This window comes from Notolabrus celidotus, chromosome 20 (assembly GCF_009762535.1).
Source record: "Notolabrus celidotus isolate fNotCel1 chromosome 20, fNotCel1.pri, whole genome shotgun sequence".
NCBI classification, from domain to species: Eukaryota; Metazoa; Chordata; class Actinopteri; order Labriformes; family Labridae; genus Notolabrus; species Notolabrus celidotus.
In genome coordinates this window covers 24,096,696-24,116,456 of record NC_048291.1, presented here as the reverse complement: position 1 = coordinate 24,116,456, position 19,761 = coordinate 24,096,696, and the positions used below count along the sequence as shown (strand labels likewise).

The following is a 19,761-nucleotide window of genomic DNA, read 5'->3' as shown; positions in this document are numbered from 1 at the left end:
AGTAAATTGCTACACAAACATACAACAGTGCTGCAGACGCTGAGTGAGTCAGAGGGATCTGGTAATGTGTGTCTGCCTGTTTGCCCGTTTGAGGCTACGAGTGAGTCACAAGAACACTCATCTATCTGTCAGGTTGTATAAAGAGGTAATAAGTTGCAGACAGGAGTTGGTGACACATGCACAAACTCAGTTAGCCTCTGTGAACGCTAAAGAGGGAGTGATCAAAATGGAGGAGTGAAGAGGCCACGCATGTGTAATATCAAAAACACACACACACACACACACACACACACAAACCGCCTACTGTGCAGGAGGAGATCCCTGTTTGTACAGTGGAACCAGGAGAAGTGGTTGGCAGCTTGCCCCTGTGAGACCTGAAAAGGTTTTAATGCATCATTCAGGAGAAACATTACATCATCATGTAGAAGATATCTGACTTTACAACTGTAATGAAGAGCAGGTGACTGTTAAATACAGACAGATATCATCCCATCAAAACACAACATGGAAGAGCTGCAGCAGGCAGAAGCAAGATTTGGATACTTTCAGAGTATGTGGCGTCCGGTTCATGTTGACATCCCATCTCAAATCAAACAGGAAACAGGGTTTTTCAAGGTCAGATGTCGAATTAAGAGAAATCTTACCCTGACTAACATGCTCCTCACATGATTTCAAGTGCTGTTGTTTTGTTTTTCAATATGAGGATGTAAGAAGTGACGAGTTTTAATGTTTACGGTTGTTTCTCTCTCAGCTTTATATTTAACACTGATGTAAATTAAAGAAATAGGCATGCTGAGTTCAATTGTCCATTCAGTTTTCAACCCTAGAAGAGCAGAAAAACAACAACACGAGTCGGTTGTAGAGTGCCTGGTAGAATCCATTACACAATATAGCTCATACAACAGAGTTCATTTCATATTCACCTGACCCGGCCTTTCTGCGGGTATGAACAAGCCCATTCCCAGACTGATCCTGAAAGCAGCATCTCTCACAAACCAAACAAACCAGCGGTGTCACACCGCTCTGTGAGAGTGCTCGTAATCTCACTCGTTATTTATTCTTAATCTATCAACAATGATTTAGAATAACGCTATATGGAAGAGAGCCTCCCAGCGATATGAATAAAAGCACTAAATCAAGACGTCTCTGACAAGCTTTTCATAACACCACGATGATGGTTTGGTTAATTTCAGGATATGTGTCATTGTGGCTAAGTCCCACCAGTTCTCCAGCAGTCTCCAGGGGAAATTAAGATTTTTTTTCTGTCTACTTATCGGCCCTCCTAAATCTCCCACAATCCCCCCCCTGTGACTCCAGCGTCTAATCAGGGACGAGATTCTCAGGGAAGAGGTGGGTGGGAATAAGGAGAAAACAAACAAGGCCTATATCAATTACTAAAGGCAAATATAGAGCAGTAATGATAAAGCAGTTATCCAACAGAAGAATACGAAGGACGCGGAGAACGCAGACTGCATTCCTCTCCTGAAGCAGGAGGCTCTTCCACTGATGATGTTTACTCCAACAAGACTGGTTTTAAACAAACGGAAAGAGGCACAATAAACAGACTCCCAAGAGTTTTGCTGCTGCTGGCTAAGACAGACAAGGGAACATCGGAAGCAGGAAGGTGAAGGAAGAAGACAGTGTGTCCTGAAAGTAGGACGACACCTGCTGTAGGTGGTTACAGACTTGATGGAGACAAGAAAGAGTCGGAGAGGGGGAAGAGTCCCTTTGAGAAGCTAGATTTAGAAAGGAGAAGAAGTTTACTGGTACCTAAAACTACCATGTATGATCACATAACATATCTATGATTATACCTGCATATGCTGCATGTGTTAGCAAGGATTATGGCTAATTGAACCTCTGCCCAGGTTGCAGTTGGGTGTAGCTATGCTGTGGATTTACTGTGGTCACCCAACCTTGCACTTTAAGATGAATCATAAAGGTGTAGTCCTCACTTTACAGCAAGGAAGTCAACATTGGAGTCAGGAGGATTAGCAGTGAGGCACAACCAAAACAACAGAAAGCATTTGGGTACAGGGGCTGAACTGCTCAGGTGTAGAGCTGAGCTGCTCAGGTGTAGAGCTGAGCTGCTCAGGTGTAGAGCTGAGCTGCTCAGGTGTAGAGCTGGGCAATATTGAAAAAGATGTCATCACAATATCATTTTTATATCAGTTGATATCATTAATTATCACAATGAATATCAAATCATTATTTCATTTCAATTTGAAGGCACATTTTTGCTCCTGAGTGAAAGTTGAAGACGGTTTGTTAGCTTGTATCTGGATTAGGTTCTCTGATAAGCTTCCTTAAATCAATCATTTCTGACAGTGCTAACAGGAAGCAGGTCTTTAGTGTAAGATGAGATTGTGAAGTTTTAGTCTGTAGATCCTTATTTTTCTCAGGGTTTAGATCATTTTCATAATTTAAATTTACAATTAACTTTTTTAAGCCCCGCCTACCTCTTACTCTGCAACTTGATAGGCCGTTTAATGCAGTCGTCTTATTCTGTTTAATGTTGGGTGGCACCTAGCGTTTACGACACATTAGCGCCCCCTCCCTTTCCTGTGGTTTGGGGTGAAACAACTAAGTTATATTATGGGGCTTTTTGCCTTTATTTGATAGGGCAGCTGAAGAGAGACAGGAAATGTGGGGAGAGAGCGGGAAAAGAAATGCAGGAAATGGACGCGGCCGGGAATCAAACCGGCGGCCCCTGCATGGAGGACTGTAGCCTCTGTATGTGGGGTGCTTAGACCGCTAGGCCACCCTCGCCCCAAATATATCAAACATTCGTTATATTCATACTTGTGTGATCGAAAAAATCTACCTTAAAGCAACAACTGGTAGGTGTTTTTCAAAGAAGCATGCCAAACTAGGGAAAGCACAGGTGTAGGTAATACACACAAGTGATGATTTGATTTCATGTTATTTTTAAGGGTCTTTCTTGTCTCGATCAAGCTGGCTCACAAGAGCTCTTAAATTTTACAGATCCTCAGTGCAGGGCTCACACACTCACATACTGCGACATCTACTCACCTGTGAGGTGGGAGTGCCTCAGAAGCAGAGAGACAAATTTGGTTATCATGCCTGAAACTATTTACCTATTTGCATTTCTGATGTGGTTTTGCTTGCTCGGGATGGAATTACAATATTTTATGGGTGCAAATATTCAAAGTGGTGTTACTACATGTAAGAGCAGGAATGACAATGAATTTGTTGTCAACTATTATATATATATTTTTCAAACTATTGTGATAACCAAGCAATAAGTGTTTTAGAGAAATTGCAATGCAATAAATGAGAGTCAACTGGATACATTTGTGTTGTGAACATAAAAAAGGCATTTAAAGAAGCCATCTTTGGCTTTGGGGAGCACTAATAAACATTGTTTTCCATTTGTCTGGCAAGCAAAAATCTAATTGATTAGTCGGGGAAACAACCAACGAAAATTGCACGACAATGAAAACGAAAATAACCCTCACAAATGTATCACATTAGTCACATCCTGCTGGTGCTGGTTGTCGGTCAGCTGGGAACGCCTTTACTTTTTCATAAGTGACAGAGAACACTTCGGCAGCCAACATTTGGACAAGTACAGGAAGAGAAAAGTTGCCTTGCTGTCAGTCTGGATGCATTGTTAGGCTCCAGCAGTCGCAGCGGATGTGATCTAAGTCCAAACAAGGACAAGGATATACAATGTCCTTAAAACAAAATAAAAAACACGCTGTAGATTTTGAACACATCAGCTTTCTTTGGTATCAGTCGTGGATCAAGGATGAAGAATACATCAGAGACCACAATACCGCTATAGATTTTCCAGGGTTCAGGATGACACTGCTTAACGCCTTGATTTGTTTTATTGGCGATAAAACTGCATTTTAGGCAACATGCACACAAAAAAATTCAGAACTTGCTGCAACGCCTCCTCCCTGCATTCCCTCTCCGGACACCATCCAACTCTCTCACACACACACAGAGGAGGAGAAAATCATTACAAGTAATGGACGAGGGAGATTCCATGGATTCCTGTTGAGCCTTAACTGAGTGAGTATGTGGTGAAGCGTGAGTGGACATGCTAGTTTTCAGTGTGTCCGCCTGTGTCACTGTAGAGGAACTTCAGGAATTTCCTTTGTTGACACCCCCACCCCCCGTCCCCTTCCCAAACGAGGAGGAGGAGGGAGGCACTTTCCCACACCACATATAGGGCTTTTCTCTGAGGGGGGAGCTGGAATAGTCAATGATAAACAGCAGAGGAGGCAGACAGGGGCCTTGGTTGGGGTTTCAACATGAATACACACACATTTAGAGAGTCGTATTTCCGTCTGTGGACAGATTAAACGCTGCTGTCAGTGTCTCTGGGAAGCAGGCTGAGCCAGTTGAGCATAAAAAAAAACTAAAAACACAGCACATGCTTACTGACACACAAAATGATGACTTTAGGGACAACTTACGCATTGCAGTATGGTCTCTTGTCAAAGCCTTTGTAGTTCTTCATGTTTAGAGTCATTTTGCAGACCTCGCAGCTGAAGCATCCTTTATGCCAGTACTGTAAGAGACAAGAGACACAGAGGAGAAATTAAATGATGAAGAGGGAGAGATCTGTGGCATTTGATTCACCTTTCCTGAGTAGAACCTTGCAAAAGCAGAGATTACTGCTCGCACACACAAAAAAACAAACACCCACACTAGCACAGGAGAGCTAATTGAATGAGCGAGGCCAGAACTACTTTTTATTCCCTTGAGGTTTCACAGCCACAGTGGCTGGATAGACAGAAAGAAGAGTGACTGTTAGAACTTTGTGGGGGGAGAGAAAAAAAGTAGAGCAAAGTGAAAACACTGCAGTTTGTGTTTGCTGGCACCGAGCAGTTACAAGGAACCAGTTTACCCTTTAGAGAACAAATTGAGTGGTTAGGTGGTTTCAGTTTATAAGTGGATTGATAAATATAGAATCAAATCATGTGCCGTCCAATTTTGACATCTTTATAATAACTGTAAAATGTTGGTTTCATTCTGTGCGGTCGTGGACTGTCACTGGTCTACTGGTAGGACTATGATTCAATGTGGTCTTAATAGGTTTTGTGATAAAAAATTTGAGACAACAACAAACCTTAGACACTTTTACTTGATTTAGACGGAACCAACAGCATATCTGCTTGCATGTTAAGGACATAGACTGTATAAATAATGGACGTAGTATCCGTGACGTCACCCATCTGTTCCTGAGAGCTGTTTTGAAGTTTTGTCGACAGGAGCCATATTGGAAATGCTGAACACAACCTAACTTCTGTGGAGCGAGTGTGAGATAAAGAGGCGGGCCTTTAGCCTCCTCACCAAAAGCCTAAGTGTTCCCGCCTGTCAGTCAAGTCAGTCAAGTCAGTCATGTCCTTATTTGGGCAGAACTCGTAATCTTCATATACTCTGAACCGTTGTGTTATAAGAAAATTCTCCCCCTTACAGTGAGTGCCAATCCAGCCTCAACCTCCAGTCTAAAAATAGTGCTAAAAACTGCAGTTCATCAAGGATCCACTTGAGGCTGGCTCCGGAAGTACCGGAAACCACATACACAACAATTAAAAAAAGCCGATCTTTACAGCAGAAATAAAGATGTTTACAGCCTGGTACAAAAAACAAGTGTAGTCTGGATAGCTCATTTCTCGATCGGCACACACTGTACGGGGGTGAACGCTGCAATTTCAAAGATATTGAGATAACGAGTCTTCCAATGAGAGGCACAGCTGACTTGATTGACAGGCGGGAACACTGTAGCTGTTAGCTAGGAGACTCAAAGCCTGCCTCTTTACGTCACAATCGCTCAACAACAGCAATATGGCTCCCGCCAACGATTGGCCTCAAAACATGCTTCAGAAACAGATGGGTGACATCACGGATACTACGTCCATATTTTCTATGGGGCCGATAGAGAAAGTGGCGACGTAGACCAAAGCAGTTTTTTTGTACCAGGCTGTAAACATGTTTACTAATGCTGTAAAGAGCGTCCGTTTTTGAATTCGTGTGTATGTGGTTTCCGGTGTTCCTGCAGCCAGCCTCAAGTGGACGCTCGATGAATTGCAGTTTATAACACTCCAGCATGGGCTTCATATTTTGAGACCGGAGGTTGCTGATTGGTGAAGCATGACTTCAGAAAAACACATCAGACAGTTGCAGCTCAGCTAACAGATATATTTCACCTGTAATGCTTCATTTGGTGTTTTACTTCAAGTAGCTTTAATCATCTGTTCTGTTTGTTGTGAAGGGGAGGAGACCTCTTTGAATAATTTGACTTCCTTTACAAGATCTGTGAACAATCAGCAGTGAGGGAATTCAGACATAAAACAAGCTGAACGCTCAGTAACAAGCTGAGCTGAAGTGGGGACCGGAAGATCAGCACACAGAGTCCAGAGTCATGAGAGACAATTTTAGTACATGTCATCAAACTATGATGTAAAGTTTATGTGCTGAACCATGTGGTATCTTCTAGTCTCTGTTAATGTATCTGGGCACTCCTCAAACTTACAGCTTTCTCAATTTTGATCAACATTGATCATAAAAAAACATCTGTAAACCTCCTATTGAACCTCTTACTGTCCAACTACTCCATATCTGGATGTTTCACTAGCTCCACCATCAACCTCTCACAACTCTATCCTCCCCTTCCTCCTCTCCACTCGCCCTCTCGCCTCCTTTCCTTTTCCCTCCTGGCACTGGGCTGATCTGTGGCCTGAGGGTTCAAAGAGGGAAGACTGGAGAAAACTGGTAGGAGGGAGGAAACATGAAAGGAAGGAGCTGGAGAGTGCAATAGGATGGAGCAAGCAGGGGAGGGGAGGGGTGGCTGAGGGAGAGAGAGAGAGAGAGAGAGAGAGGCAGAGAGAGAAAACGCCAGAGAGTGAAGCAATGATCTGGCTTCTCCTGCTATCGTCAAGGGAAAAGAGGGAGGAGTGCAAAGACACGGAAAGAGCAGGACAGAAAGAATGGGAGGGAAGAAAGACAGAGTCCTTATTAACATGGCCTCAGGGCACTCTGTCATCCCTCTCCTTCTTTCTCCCACTCTTTATCACTTTCTTTACCAATTGCCCACACACACACGCACTAATCTTCCAAACAAACAGCGCAGAAAAGATGATTCAAAATGCGAGAACACATCAGAGTACAACATCGCCTTCTTGATGTTTCCCTTACAAACACATGCACACAACAACTTTGATTCCACATGGTCTCCGCTGAGTAAGAAGTGAGCATTACCCCTGCACGCAGTGACACAGTATGATATTAAAGCATGTGTTACTGCACTGATATACAGCTGGTAATAAATCAGCAGGGTGGTGAGGGTTACCGTCTCTGAGAGCTGCTCATGAACACGGACCACAGCGGAGATATGTCTGAAAACACAACGCAACATACAGCACAATTAGCATCTTTAATTATCGAACATGAACATGGCTTCAGGCTGGATTTAAGAGAGGCCTTGTGTGTCCTGTCTGGATGTAATGGACCACCCAGGGTTGCAACAAGGGAAGTGTAAGTGTGTCTGACATGGGTGTTTGTAGCTGTGAGCCAGCTATATGGTACCAAAAGGGGGCTCTACGCCGAAATTGAGCCTTAGCTCTGTTCAGCGTCGCTGTGATCCATCGCCAAACACACTGGGCCAAGCCTTCAAATGCAAACTCCTCATCCCACTAGAACCCAGTGAGGCCTGGGGGAGCTGCACATGGACACATCATGTTCCTCTTTCCATTGCTCTCCCTTTCTATTGTTCTTGCTAGTACTGCAACGGCAAATCCCCTTACAAACAATAACATACTGCAGGCAGATTCCATTTCCTCCCGCTTCAGCTGATCTGCAGCTGTGGTTGCCGCCATCTTTACATACTGCCTGCTTCGTCTACGTGTAGGGCAGCAGCCATGTTTGTAACTCTGCAGTGAATCTGTAATAATGGTAGATCAGAGAATGAGCAGTAGAGGATCTCACAAAAAGGTGTGAATAAAATGCTACCAGGGAGGAAAGTGAGCATCACAGCTGAGCATGGACTTTGATACTCCTGTTGTTTTCCAGGATAAATATTGACCTTGGGTCTACTCCAGAGAACAGGCGCCCTGAACTCAAGTGTTTAGCAAACTTTTCCTAAGCCTTGCAAAACCTGCTAACCCACATTTCACTGTGACGATCCTCGTAACCCTCCGGCCTTCACATGGGCAACACCACCCTGTCAGGTGAACAAAGGTCAAACTGTTCAGACTCAAACGAATCAGAATCAAATGGGGTCAGCTCTACAAAGAGGTGCTAAAATTCACAGAAGGCACCACACATAACTGTAACACCAGTCTAAGCTGTTTTTAACTTAAAGACACAGACAGTTGTATCAGTTGTCACATGCACAGGCTGTCCACCAGTCATTTGCATATCTCATGGTGTCTAGTTTCTTTGTGTGTCACGTTGAGTCTTTATGGTCTTTAACATTAACATAAACCAACCAACAAGTGAGAGTTGGGGGTCCCTGAAGCCCTACCTTAGGACAGGAGTAAAACTTGGTAATACAGCCTAGCTAAAACACGTTGACTTCACTAATCGCTACTTAAATAGCTAACACATTAACAGGACGACCAGATGCACCTGTATTTTAATCAGTATGCATCTAGCTGCTGCAGGCTTCTTCCCTTGCAGTATGGCTGAACTCACAGATTCTCAGCTCAGCAGCAGTTGCAGCTTCTCTCAGATAAAATCAAATGTGCAAAGGGAAGCGAAATATGATCACAAGTGGTTACTGGAGACACATTCGAGATGTATTCTAACACTAGGCATAAAGCACCACTCATCTAAACCAAGACACTATTGTAATATACAGGATTGTATTTTGGGTCTCAGACATACACCTGACTCATAGGATTAAGCTGAATTGAAGCCAAAGGGGAAAGAAGGGGTGAGAGACATGCTAAATGTGTGTTACAGAGGCCATGCAGTAGTTAGCCTTGTCCAGCTCCAGGAAAACCTGGCTCTTCCCCGCCACGATCTGGCAGTCAGCTGGAAAATGAGGACACTGCAGAGATGGAGCTCTAGAAATAAAACACACATAAAAAAAAAAACCTCCCTGTCTCCCTGTATCAGTGCAGCTCAGGGGCATGTGTGCGTGCTTGTCTATATGTGTGCCCTGGTATGAACAGTGTGAGTGTGATCTTGCTCTGTATGTAGGTTATATGTCTAAGTGCATAATGCACGTGTGTCAGCAGAGATCTATGGCTCCAGTCAAGAGCAAAAAATGCTCTGTCAGCCTCATGGGTCCCTCTTGGTGAGGACCAATGACAATTTAGCCCGTGCAAAAAAAACAAAACCCTGCAAGCTATCTGAGGGGCCAACGCAAAGTTCAGACACCTTGTATGCAAACGCATCACACACCCAGGGAGGGTTAGTGAGTATCTGACTGTGGACAGGCTCCGTCATACTACATCCAGACTGATTGGAGACAATTCAGTGACCTGTTTAACACAATACATGCTACAGACCACTTCCTGTGTCAGAGCTGGTCTACACAGGAAGACACTAGGGATGGGCAATGATTTTCGAATATTTGTTCACTTAGTATAAATCAAAGAGTTACTTTGAATATTTTCTCATTTTAAAAGTACAATTTTTCATTGTTTTTACAGGTGCCTGGTTATAATACGGTATTCCTGCCAGACGGTGGCTATAGAGCGTCTTAGAACTATTTGCTAACCGCATTAGCAAACAGAAGAAGAAGAATGCTAACTGCATTAAACAGCAAAAGAAGAAGAAAACATTGGCAGCGATTTCTCTGTTTCTGAATCTCACACTACTACACATGTATTTCCAGAGACTGAGCATTGTTGTAAAATGTAAACATACATGCCACGCCATGACACAAAAACACCGACATAAAGGTCGAGACAGGCGCTGTCAGGGAACGCTACTTGCCACACAAACAACTGTTAATGGGCCAATGATTATCCAATAGTATTTTGGCTTGAAATGCCCATCCCTAGAAGATACATCACTTTGTTTCACCTTCTAAAGAGAAGCAACACACTCATCAAAACATCAGTGATTATAACAGAGACTCTGGTTTGGATCATTTGGCTCGGCAGCTTCCAAGTTACCCACAGAGTAAGACACGGCTGGTGTAATATCCTACACTGATGAGATGACCAGTTCTGAATATAATCTATTTTTAGAAGAGAAATGAAAAGTCTACTTAATCTGCTGTACATAATAGATGGATTTTCCCCAGTTCAGTCCTCTGGTAATTACTAAATCAAGCATCAGTGGCATTTAAAGCCTTATAACACTGACGGGCCTCCCTTTGGACCCTCCTGGTCATCTGACTTCACTAGAAACCACTTTGTTTTATGCTTTTAGAGGCTTATTAGGCCCGTAGTTAAAGAAGCTGTGACGGCTCCTTGTCTCAGATATTTAGCTCAAACTAATAAGGGCTTGGTAAATAAAACACACACACACACACATAGTAGGTCATGACAGCAGCTTTCTTTCAGCGTAGAAGATAATTACGAGCAAGATATGCCGAAAGACAGAGTGCCAACATCTGTCTGGTTCTAATAAAGGAAACTCTAACTCATTACAGCACGCTGGTTAAATATTTGTCTACCTGGTGCCATTGATTTTTTTTTTAACCCATGCCAAGGGCTTTGTTGTTCGCCCGCAGGCAGACAGTGACTTGCAAAGACAATGCTATGCTGGAGTAGTAGAGTATGCACTTAGCACACTTTCCAAACCACTTCAGACTGCAATGTGCACTCAGTAACACACGTAATGACGAGCTGGCGCCCCAGCAACGAGGCATTAAAACAAGTAAATCAGAGTAAACCTAGAGATGAGGCAGAGTTTGGGTGAAAGGTCAGAACACTTCTTCCAATTCTTTCCAAAACTCTGATTATGTTACCGTTTCATGCTTGTAGGGCTGATCCCAAGCAAAGATTTCTACTGTAAACCAGTGGATGGTCTCCAACCAGCAGGCCGTGGATCTTTTGTTACCAGGCCACACACAACAAATAAATCATTTCCCTTTTCTGACAATCAGTGTGTAGGTGTTACATTTTTTTTAAACGACCAGATTCTCTGCCCATCACATCCATCTGTGCGTCCTGACTGTCAAGATTTGACACATATCTTTCCCTGTCAAAGCTGTGATGCCCAAAAAAATGAAGCCCACATGCTAGCTAAAATAAGTAAAAAACAAACATCTCTGGAGAGATTCTTTGAAAGGAGGAAGAGGCCCAATGATGAAGCAGAAGAGGAGCACAGCACTTACAAAAAAAAAATGGCTTTATTGCTTTACATGGGACTTCCACCTCCCCGGTCGCGTTTTCGGAAGCAACACAGCGCAGGACCGCCAGAAAGCTGGAGTCATGTGACCAAATCAAGGAGTCTCCTCCTCCTCTACCCATCCATGTTGTCATACTGGTCCTCTGAAAACCTCTGACCTGTTGACTCCAGGTGTTGCTCCACTCATCATGACGGTTTGTTGTTGTAGTTAAGTGAAATGCGATCTGGTGATAACACAGAGTGTTTTATTATGAAAATGAATCGGATGTTTTTATTTTGTTTTGGTGCCTGTCCCGCTCCATCTGCTCTGTTGAGATTGATGCGTCGTGATCCGGCGTCCGGCAAAAATAGAAGCCTTGCGTATCTGATCCAGAGGGTTTTCGACCTGCCGGATCAGAGACGAAGCCGGAACGCAACGGAGCGGATCCAGTGGAAGTTAACACATTGGCTAGAATAGAAACCAATCAGATCCGGTGCCGTGACGGATCAGAGACAGACTGGACACGGATCTGGATGAATTTGGCCGTTATTAAATGTATATTTGAGATAACTTCAACACTGTTGATGTTCTGGATTAAGAACCAAGGCGTAATATTCTGAGATCGCCACAAAAGCACTGAAAACCATCTTCCACATCCAATGGCCTATCTTTGTGAGGCAGGGTTTTCTGCGTGACAGCTACCACAACAAACCGGTGTCACTGTCTCCCATCATCATTGATTGTTACTTTTGTATAAATATAATGTGTTTAAGTTTTTTTTTTTTCTTTTACATATTTAGGAGTTTTTGTAAGAAAATAAAATCTGTTTCCTACAAGAAATGTAAGTTTTATATGTAAGTTCCTGAGCGAGCAGAAAATGAGCCGCCTGTTGAGAACAATGCGAATGGAAAAAGCAGTAGTTTCTGAATGTGATGGAAACTCAAACAAAGAGATTTTGCATTTTGTTTATTTATTCCAACAAAGTATAACATAGTCCCTCCCTTTCCCTTTATGTAGTACAGTAAAGTCTTGCATGATGAATTAAACCTTTATTGGTACTACTACTTAGAGGATGATAAGCTTTCATGTTTTTTGCTCTCTCATAGTTTGGACACCTTTTATTTCTTTGAGTTGAGTGAACTTGAGCTTTACTCATTTGATTGTGTGCCAAATGCTTTTTATAGTGAGCCATTATGGTAAATGTGCAACTTCAAGTCCTTTAAATTCAACAGCCTCTACACTTTAACCTGAGATTAACTGACAGCATGAGTGCACTGTTCCAGCTGACATCCTCCCAGTTCCCAGACTCATTCCCCATATTCAGGCCAGACGATGTCACATGCACACATTACCCATGAAGCCCCTTTTCTTAGGAGTCTTTTAACACTTTAACTTCTAACGGTTTAGTTCACACTGTCAAAAACCATCTCTTACTAGTTCCTTCTTCATTCTGTTTTGAGGTGGTGCAACAAGTGAAGCTGTAACCAACCAGGAAAGGAACAACAACTCTTTGTACTACTTCATCTTCTCTTTAACTGCGCAAGAGAAGAAGAAGTACATGGTTGCTCAGTGTAGTCAACACCTCAGCTGATTTTGACTTAAATGTGTGTTTATTGTGACTGTGAGTCATTAAAGGGAGGTGACTGTTAGTGGTTGGACAGATTCCTCACCTCTGGTTGCTTCGGGGAACATGAATCAGCCCTCAGAAATAATCCTTCTAAATATAAAACGAACTCCTGAAAGCTAGGGACAGAGGAAAAGTGTTGACACGGGACCATCGGAGAGAGAAATGCAGACAAATCCTCCTATAAAACATCTTTAAAATGACAGAGCTTTGTGGTTGCATGTGGCAACAAATGAGTTCAGGGTTTATGATGTAAGCTACACAGACTCTACAGAGCAGCACAACTTGAATACTGTACTCGTCTGACCTTTAACCCCCTTTCTTCAGTCATTTCCTGTGACTAAGAAGCAGCAGTACAATACGGCCCTCATGTTAATCAGGAAGACCAAATTGGAGCCAAACAACACAAATGTATACGCTGAACGACATAAATAAATACATCAGTTGCAACTCAAGTATGTCCGATTTATCAGTTTGTGAGGCAAATAAGGCGTGAAATCGGATTTCTGCACACGCTTCAGTAAATGACAACCATGGCTGAACATTTTAGATCATGTGAGTGCAGCCGCTTCTTTTGCCACCTATCCACTTTCATTTATGAATATGTGCTTTTATTCCTTCCTGCAACCATTTAATCTGTCACAAGTCCACCATTACAAGATTCAGCTCAGTGGCAATGCTATGCCTTACTTTAACCATCCGGCTGCATTCAAATCAATTTTGAGGAAACTTAAATCTGATTTGACGGTTGAATTTAACTATTTACACATCTACATAAAAAAAAATATCTGTTCTCTCTCAATGGTCAGACACCTTTGTATCTTAAAGAGCTCATATTACCCCTCTAGAACACTACGCTCCCAGCATAGTCTCTTAAAGTAGTATGGGAGGTAGAACCTTCAGTTATCAGGCCCCTCTCCTTTGGAATCATCTACCAGTCAGGGTTCAGGGAGGCAAACACCCTCTCTACTTTTAAGAGTAGGCTTCAAACTTTCCTTTTTGATAAAGCTTATAGTTAGAGCTGGCTCAGGCTTGGACCAGACTTAGACTGCCGAGGGAACTGGCACACGGGGATCCTATCACAACCCTCTCCCCCCCTATCACTTACTTTAACCCTCCCTGTACCATTGACAGTTACCAACCATAGACCTTTCTGGAGTCCTTGAGCTCCCTTGTCTCGTAGGTTCCTCTGACCTGCTGCTGTGGACGTGCCAGTCTTCAGCGGCTACAACTACTACTATCCCTCTCATCACTTTCATCTCTATCTCTCTTCATCTCCCTCTATCCCTCTCTCCAACACGGCCTCAGCAGATGTCTAACATGAGTCTGGTCCTTATGGAGGTTTCTGCCTGTTAAAGGAAGTTTGTCCTTGCCACTGTAACTTGCTAAATGCTGCAAAGTGCTCTGCTCATGGTGGATTAAGATGAGATCAGACCGAGTCCCATCTTACACAATACATAATGTGTAAGATGAGACTGGATCTTATCCTGTCTTGATGTTGGGTCTTTGGGCCTTTTTCAAATAAAGGCACATCTTAAAGACGAAGATATGGACAGATGATGCAACACTTTAATACATCCCTAGCTAATAATGACCCTAATAACATATCAAAGAGCTGGAACCTAAAACCTACTTATTGAGGATAAACTGTCAGGATACTTTGCCGACACAGGAACATTACATTCACAGCTTAAAGGCATCTAACCCATGTATTAATCAATCTTGTGGGATCAGGTAGGACCATGTGTCCTCACTTGCAGGTAGGAACAGGCCTTGCAACCTCAATATAAAAGATGCAGACAGCACGTACAGATAGTAAGTACTAAGACACTCCAGCAGACACGAGTGTTTCTGTGAGAGATGAGCTTCCAGCAATCGGCACTCCGCACTAGTCTCTCAATTTATCTTGAAAACACACACTTCCTGAGCGCTGAAAAAGGCTGTTAATCTTACAGTGGCACACATACAAATCATTTCAGTCCTCCAGACATTAAATATAAACCTAACCTTGCCCGTTTTACCTTTATGTGCGTCCTTGTTACTACTTTCATTGATTCAATTCAATCGTCCCTAAACTCAATCTTTAAAAAGATATAACTGTGATCCACATGCAGCTCTAAACTTACAACCATCAACAGGGGTTTTCAGGATCAGAGGGAGGCCAACAGCAAGGAAAAACCATCACCGACATGCAACCTAAATTCACTTCCTGTCTTTACATGTGCTCGGCTGCCTACTCCCTCCGCTGGGCCCAGCCCTGCTATAGTGGTATGCAGCTGACAGACAAGCAAGCCACTGTAGCTCTACATCTCCACAACAGAGGGATTTATACAGCCAGACTGTCAGGTAAAAGGTATTCATCAACATCTGAGCATACCAATGTATCTGCAGCCTTCACCTGAGCTAGCCCAGCACACTGAAAAACACCCAGCCAATGTGGCCTCGCAGCAAACCAGAAGGGCAGTTTGTGTGTGGGTGTGGGTGTGCCACAAAGAAGGAAAAAGGGAGGTTGTTTTGGCGTGTGAGAAGGTTTTGAGCGCTGATGCGGAATGGCAGCGAAGACAGACGGCAGGCTACTCTCCTGTGCTCGCTCCGGAGCAGGGAGACACAGCAGGCCTCTGACAGAGCACGTTTTATGGGAGTGTCTGTCTGCTGGAATGCACTCTTCTTCTGCTTCAGGCCAGATTCCAGCACACATCCAGGCTTTCTTTTGTGGCAATTTGGTTCTCATCAATAACAGCCGTGTACCAAGACTTGCAATTGTAGGATTGGCCGGATTTGAGCATGAAGATGTCTTTGAGAGGTAAATCAATTCCAGTCCGGAGCACTTAGAGAAACATTAGTCATGATGCATTCAACTTTACATCCATGCAGCCGGGGAGTAATGCATCCAATCAAGAGCTGATGTTACTTTAGATAATGTGCTTTGGGCGGTCTTTCCCCGCCTTCTCCTTCTGTCAACCCCGACAGATAAGCATGTCTCGACAGGGAGACAGGGATTGATTTTCAATGGACGCCCATTAGACAAATTATCTACTCGCCTGAAGCCCTGCTTTGGCAAAAATATATAAACATTGATATGCAGATTAGGGGACGTAAAGAAATACCAATACCATGCTATATCCTGATCCTGTCACATGTGGTTGTTGTATCGCTGGCACCAAATATCATTAGTTCAATTTTAAAACAATATGGCGCTCTACACCGATTTCCTCTACCATTGTGACGTGCTCCTCACTACTTCACGACTCCTCATGTCGGCGCCATAGACTTTATAAATAATGGACGTAGTATCCGTGACCTCACCTATCTGTTCCTGAGCGCTGTTTTGAAGCCAATCGGTGGTGGCAGCCATATTGGAAATGCGGAACTCAAGGAATAGTGTGACGTAAAGAGGCGGCGTTTGAGCCTCCTAGCCAACAGCTAGTGTTCCCGCCTGTCAATCAAGTCAGTCATGTCCTTATTTGGAGGACAAAAACTCATAATCTTAATATCTTCTGAACTTCCGGAGCCAGCCTCAAGTGGATCCTCGATGAACTGCAGTTTTTAGCACTTCCGCATGGGCTTCAAATTTTGAGACCGGAGGTTGCCGCTTGGTTGCATTTAGTATTTTCACTGAATTAGACGTAGGAGTCGTTTAACTGTGTCAGAATCGCTGCATTGTGATATTATCGCTATCCTTAGGGCATATGCTCATCACTGCAGGCCCCACCCACCAAGTAAGTTCACTAGGGTGCATGTTCTTTATTTGTGCAGCGTGAGAGTCTAACTGAGGACAGCAGGTTTTTTTATTTCATGCATGAATCCACACATGATCATCATATCTGACTTTTAAAGAATCAAAGAGAGTGCACCTTGCTTGCACATTTTTACCATTTCCTTCATTTTGTTTTCTGTGATGTATGGAGCTTTAATATTTTATTTATCTCCTTTTTTATTCTTTATTTTACTTCATTTTTTAATTGTTTTATTATTTATTTTTCCATGTATTAGGAAACAATTGATCTACGTCACTCTTATGTCTATACAATTTGTCTATGCCTCTAAAGCCTATAGTGACTTCCCCAATGCTCTAGCCTGTTTTCAGGTAATGATTACCTATTTCTGTCTGATCTTGTTTTCCCTAATGTATTTACCTGGTACTGCTTGTTTCTTTGTTTGTCTACCCTAATTAAAGTTGGTATGAATGTGAGGTGTGTGTGTGAAGTGATCAATGTTCTGGGGTGGGTGGGATCTCAATGGTGTTTTGTTTTTTTGTAATGTGTTTTGTAACATCAGTCACAGAACTCTGTTTCTACTGTTAAATGTCATATTTTGTATTTGTCTGTGCATTCAAAAAACCAATAACTTTAGAATAAAGACTCTCAGAGATCTCAGGGACAAGATTAGTCTACTTAATGTGTTGCCCCTTTGTGAATTAGTGATCTCAACAGAACCAATGTGGGTAAAACTGACGAGATTACAACCCTTGGCTGAGATCAGGCTCCTTCCTCTGACTGGAAACTAATCGAGGTAGCTGGACTAATCATACCTGACTTGGATTAGCAAGTGAATTAGACACAGACACGTTACAAATCAGTCCACGTTGCAGAAATGACACGAAACGCTTGGCTACAATGGGAATGCATTGTTCTTAAAATGAAATGTTAGCTCGGTTAGTGTTTTAAGGTGAATCTCGTGTGATTAAGAGGAAGGGTTTTCATTATTCTTCAAAGCAGAGGCCCAAACCGAGCTTGTCTGGCGGAAGTGCTGCGAGGCGCTGGTTCAGGGCTAAATCAGTCGCATAGCCTAAATCTGCTGCCCTGATAATAAAATATATAAATATATATAAATGATGTGATCTCGGAGTGGTCACAAATATCCTGTTTTTCAGCGGGGGTTTTTCCCCCACACGTTAAGCTAGCTGTTAGCTTGCCTTGCTAGCGACATACCTGTCCTGTTGAGGGTGTTTCAATTCATTCACAAAAAATATGAGCAGGGTGTCATGTTCCCCCACAGAGCAAATGGAGGCAGTTAGGGCAGAATGTGAGCTCGCTTTGTAAAGAGTGTTTTTTAAAGAAGCGGAATAGAAACATAAAGGGTTCTTTCGTGTCCTTACCTTGTCCAGACAATTCACTTTTTCCGTTGGGTAAACGACTCGTTCACATCTGCCACACTTCGGATTCATGTTGGTGGAATGCTCTTCTAGCTAGTTAGCACGGAAACCGCCGAGGATACTGCTTTGTAGCCGTGTGCTGTCGAGTCCACACTTAAAACGAGCTAACAGGGAACGATTAGGACCAGTAGAAGACCAACACTAATCTATTTGTATGTAACAAATCCAGGAGGTTGTTGTTGTCGTTGTAGCCGCACAGCTGGCTGTCAGTCCTCCAAGCAGACACGGAAAGCGCGCGCCCGCTTCCCCCTTCTCTACCTCCCTCCCTTCCTCAAGTGCGCGTGCACGAGCCAAAAGGGAAGAGGGGAGGCCGTGTGGGAGGGAGGTTCAATTTTTTTGGGAAGTAAGGTTTTATTATTTTTCAGAGGACTTTTTGCTATTTGACCAGGGGCGTCGTGGTGGGGGGGAAAGTGGGACTGACTGCCTAGGACAGGGGTGTCAAATATAAGGCCCATGGGCCAAAACCGGCCCACCAGCAGTGGCGGTTCTAGACCAATTTTCCTGGGGGGCCAGGCTGGGCCAAGGGTGTTGTCAGCAGTGGCGGAGCCAGACAGTTTTGACTTGGGTGGCCAAACTGGGGCACTGACTGTTGAAGGGGTGGCCAGGCGTGGAAAACAAACTTAACAGCTTACCCCAAACCTAAGAGGGTTACTTCCAATAATTACCATCTACTTTAACTTCTTTTATAAAATATTTTTGTAGATTTCTAACGTTGACATTAAAAATGTAACGGTACAGAGTATCAACATTTAAATCTGCTGAACTAAACTCTCTAAGGACTCAAAATAAAGATGATTGTCCAAAGTCAAAGCATCAACAAAAATAATATTCAAATGCAAAGAAACTAGTTTCTCTGCAGCTTGTTGAAACACAACAACACAATAGCTAATTTCAATATAAGTAATGCCTCTGAAATGGCAAATAGCCAATCATGTTTAAGAATTTCAGGGTGGCCACAGGGGTGGCCAATCCGTTTTCAGAGGTGGCCATGGCCACCCCAGGCCACCCCTGGCTCTGCCACTGGTTGTCAGAGGGACACTTTCAACCCTGACAAAAGAGACTGAGAAGGGCGAGGACCGGCTGAGAACAAACTGGCAAAACATCAGTGCATCCCTATATGCTAGACATATATACTACTGTGTACTATATCAAAATGCAGACTGACAGCAGCTGTTTGGCAGTTTACACTCAACATGAGTCCCTTAGCACTCTAAGGGACTGGAACCAAGTGCCACACGCATGTGTTTCGCCTGTAACATCGGCGCCATACCGAAGCTTTTTTTATTGTATGATATTATTTTGGTGTGGAGGGGGGGGGGGCACAGGGGGGTCCAGGTTCAGTTTTACAGGGGCATCCGGCCCACGGATGACTTCCCAAAATGAAAAAATGACAGAGGAGGCATTAAAGCTGGGGTTGGTAGTCAGATTTAGATACACTTTTTGTTATACTGGTTAAAATTATCTTTATGTCCCGATGGCAATCAATACATAATGTGTTCTTTAAAAAGAGTGAAAAAAAAAAGTCACTATCTACAGCCAGAGTAAACCTGGGAAACACCGTGGTGCAGGTGACTGGTAAACCTGTGTGTTTGGTGTCTTCGCTGCAGGTTTCAGTGCATGGCTTCAAACAATCTTGTTTAAAGAGGTGTTTAAAGACAGTTTGAAAGGTAAATATTTGGCAGTTACATTTGGAGAAGTTTAAAATAATAATAATAA

At 43.2% G+C, this 19,761-nt stretch overlaps 1 protein-coding gene across 2 annotated transcripts in view; it reads right to left on the bottom strand.

The window, feature by feature from the left end:
- The window catches only part of lasp1 (LIM and SH3 protein 1), a 36,821-nt gene extending 18,516 nt beyond the window's left edge, over positions 1 to 18,305 (bottom strand). Inside the window, exons 1-2 of one of the 2 annotated variants that reach the window (XM_034711114.1) lie at positions 17,989 to 18,305; positions 4,449 to 4,543 (exon numbers count right to left, since the gene is read on the bottom strand). In XM_034711114.1, the coding sequence (XP_034567005.1) occupies positions 4,449 to 4,543; positions 17,989 to 18,057 (164 nt within the window). In that variant the 5' untranslated portion in view covers positions 18,058 to 18,305. The remainder of the gene's footprint in view (positions 1 to 4,448; positions 4,544 to 17,988) is intronic. The other variant, XM_034711113.1, reaches the window with a different exon arrangement.
- Positions 18,306 to 19,761: the final 1,456 nt, after the last annotated feature.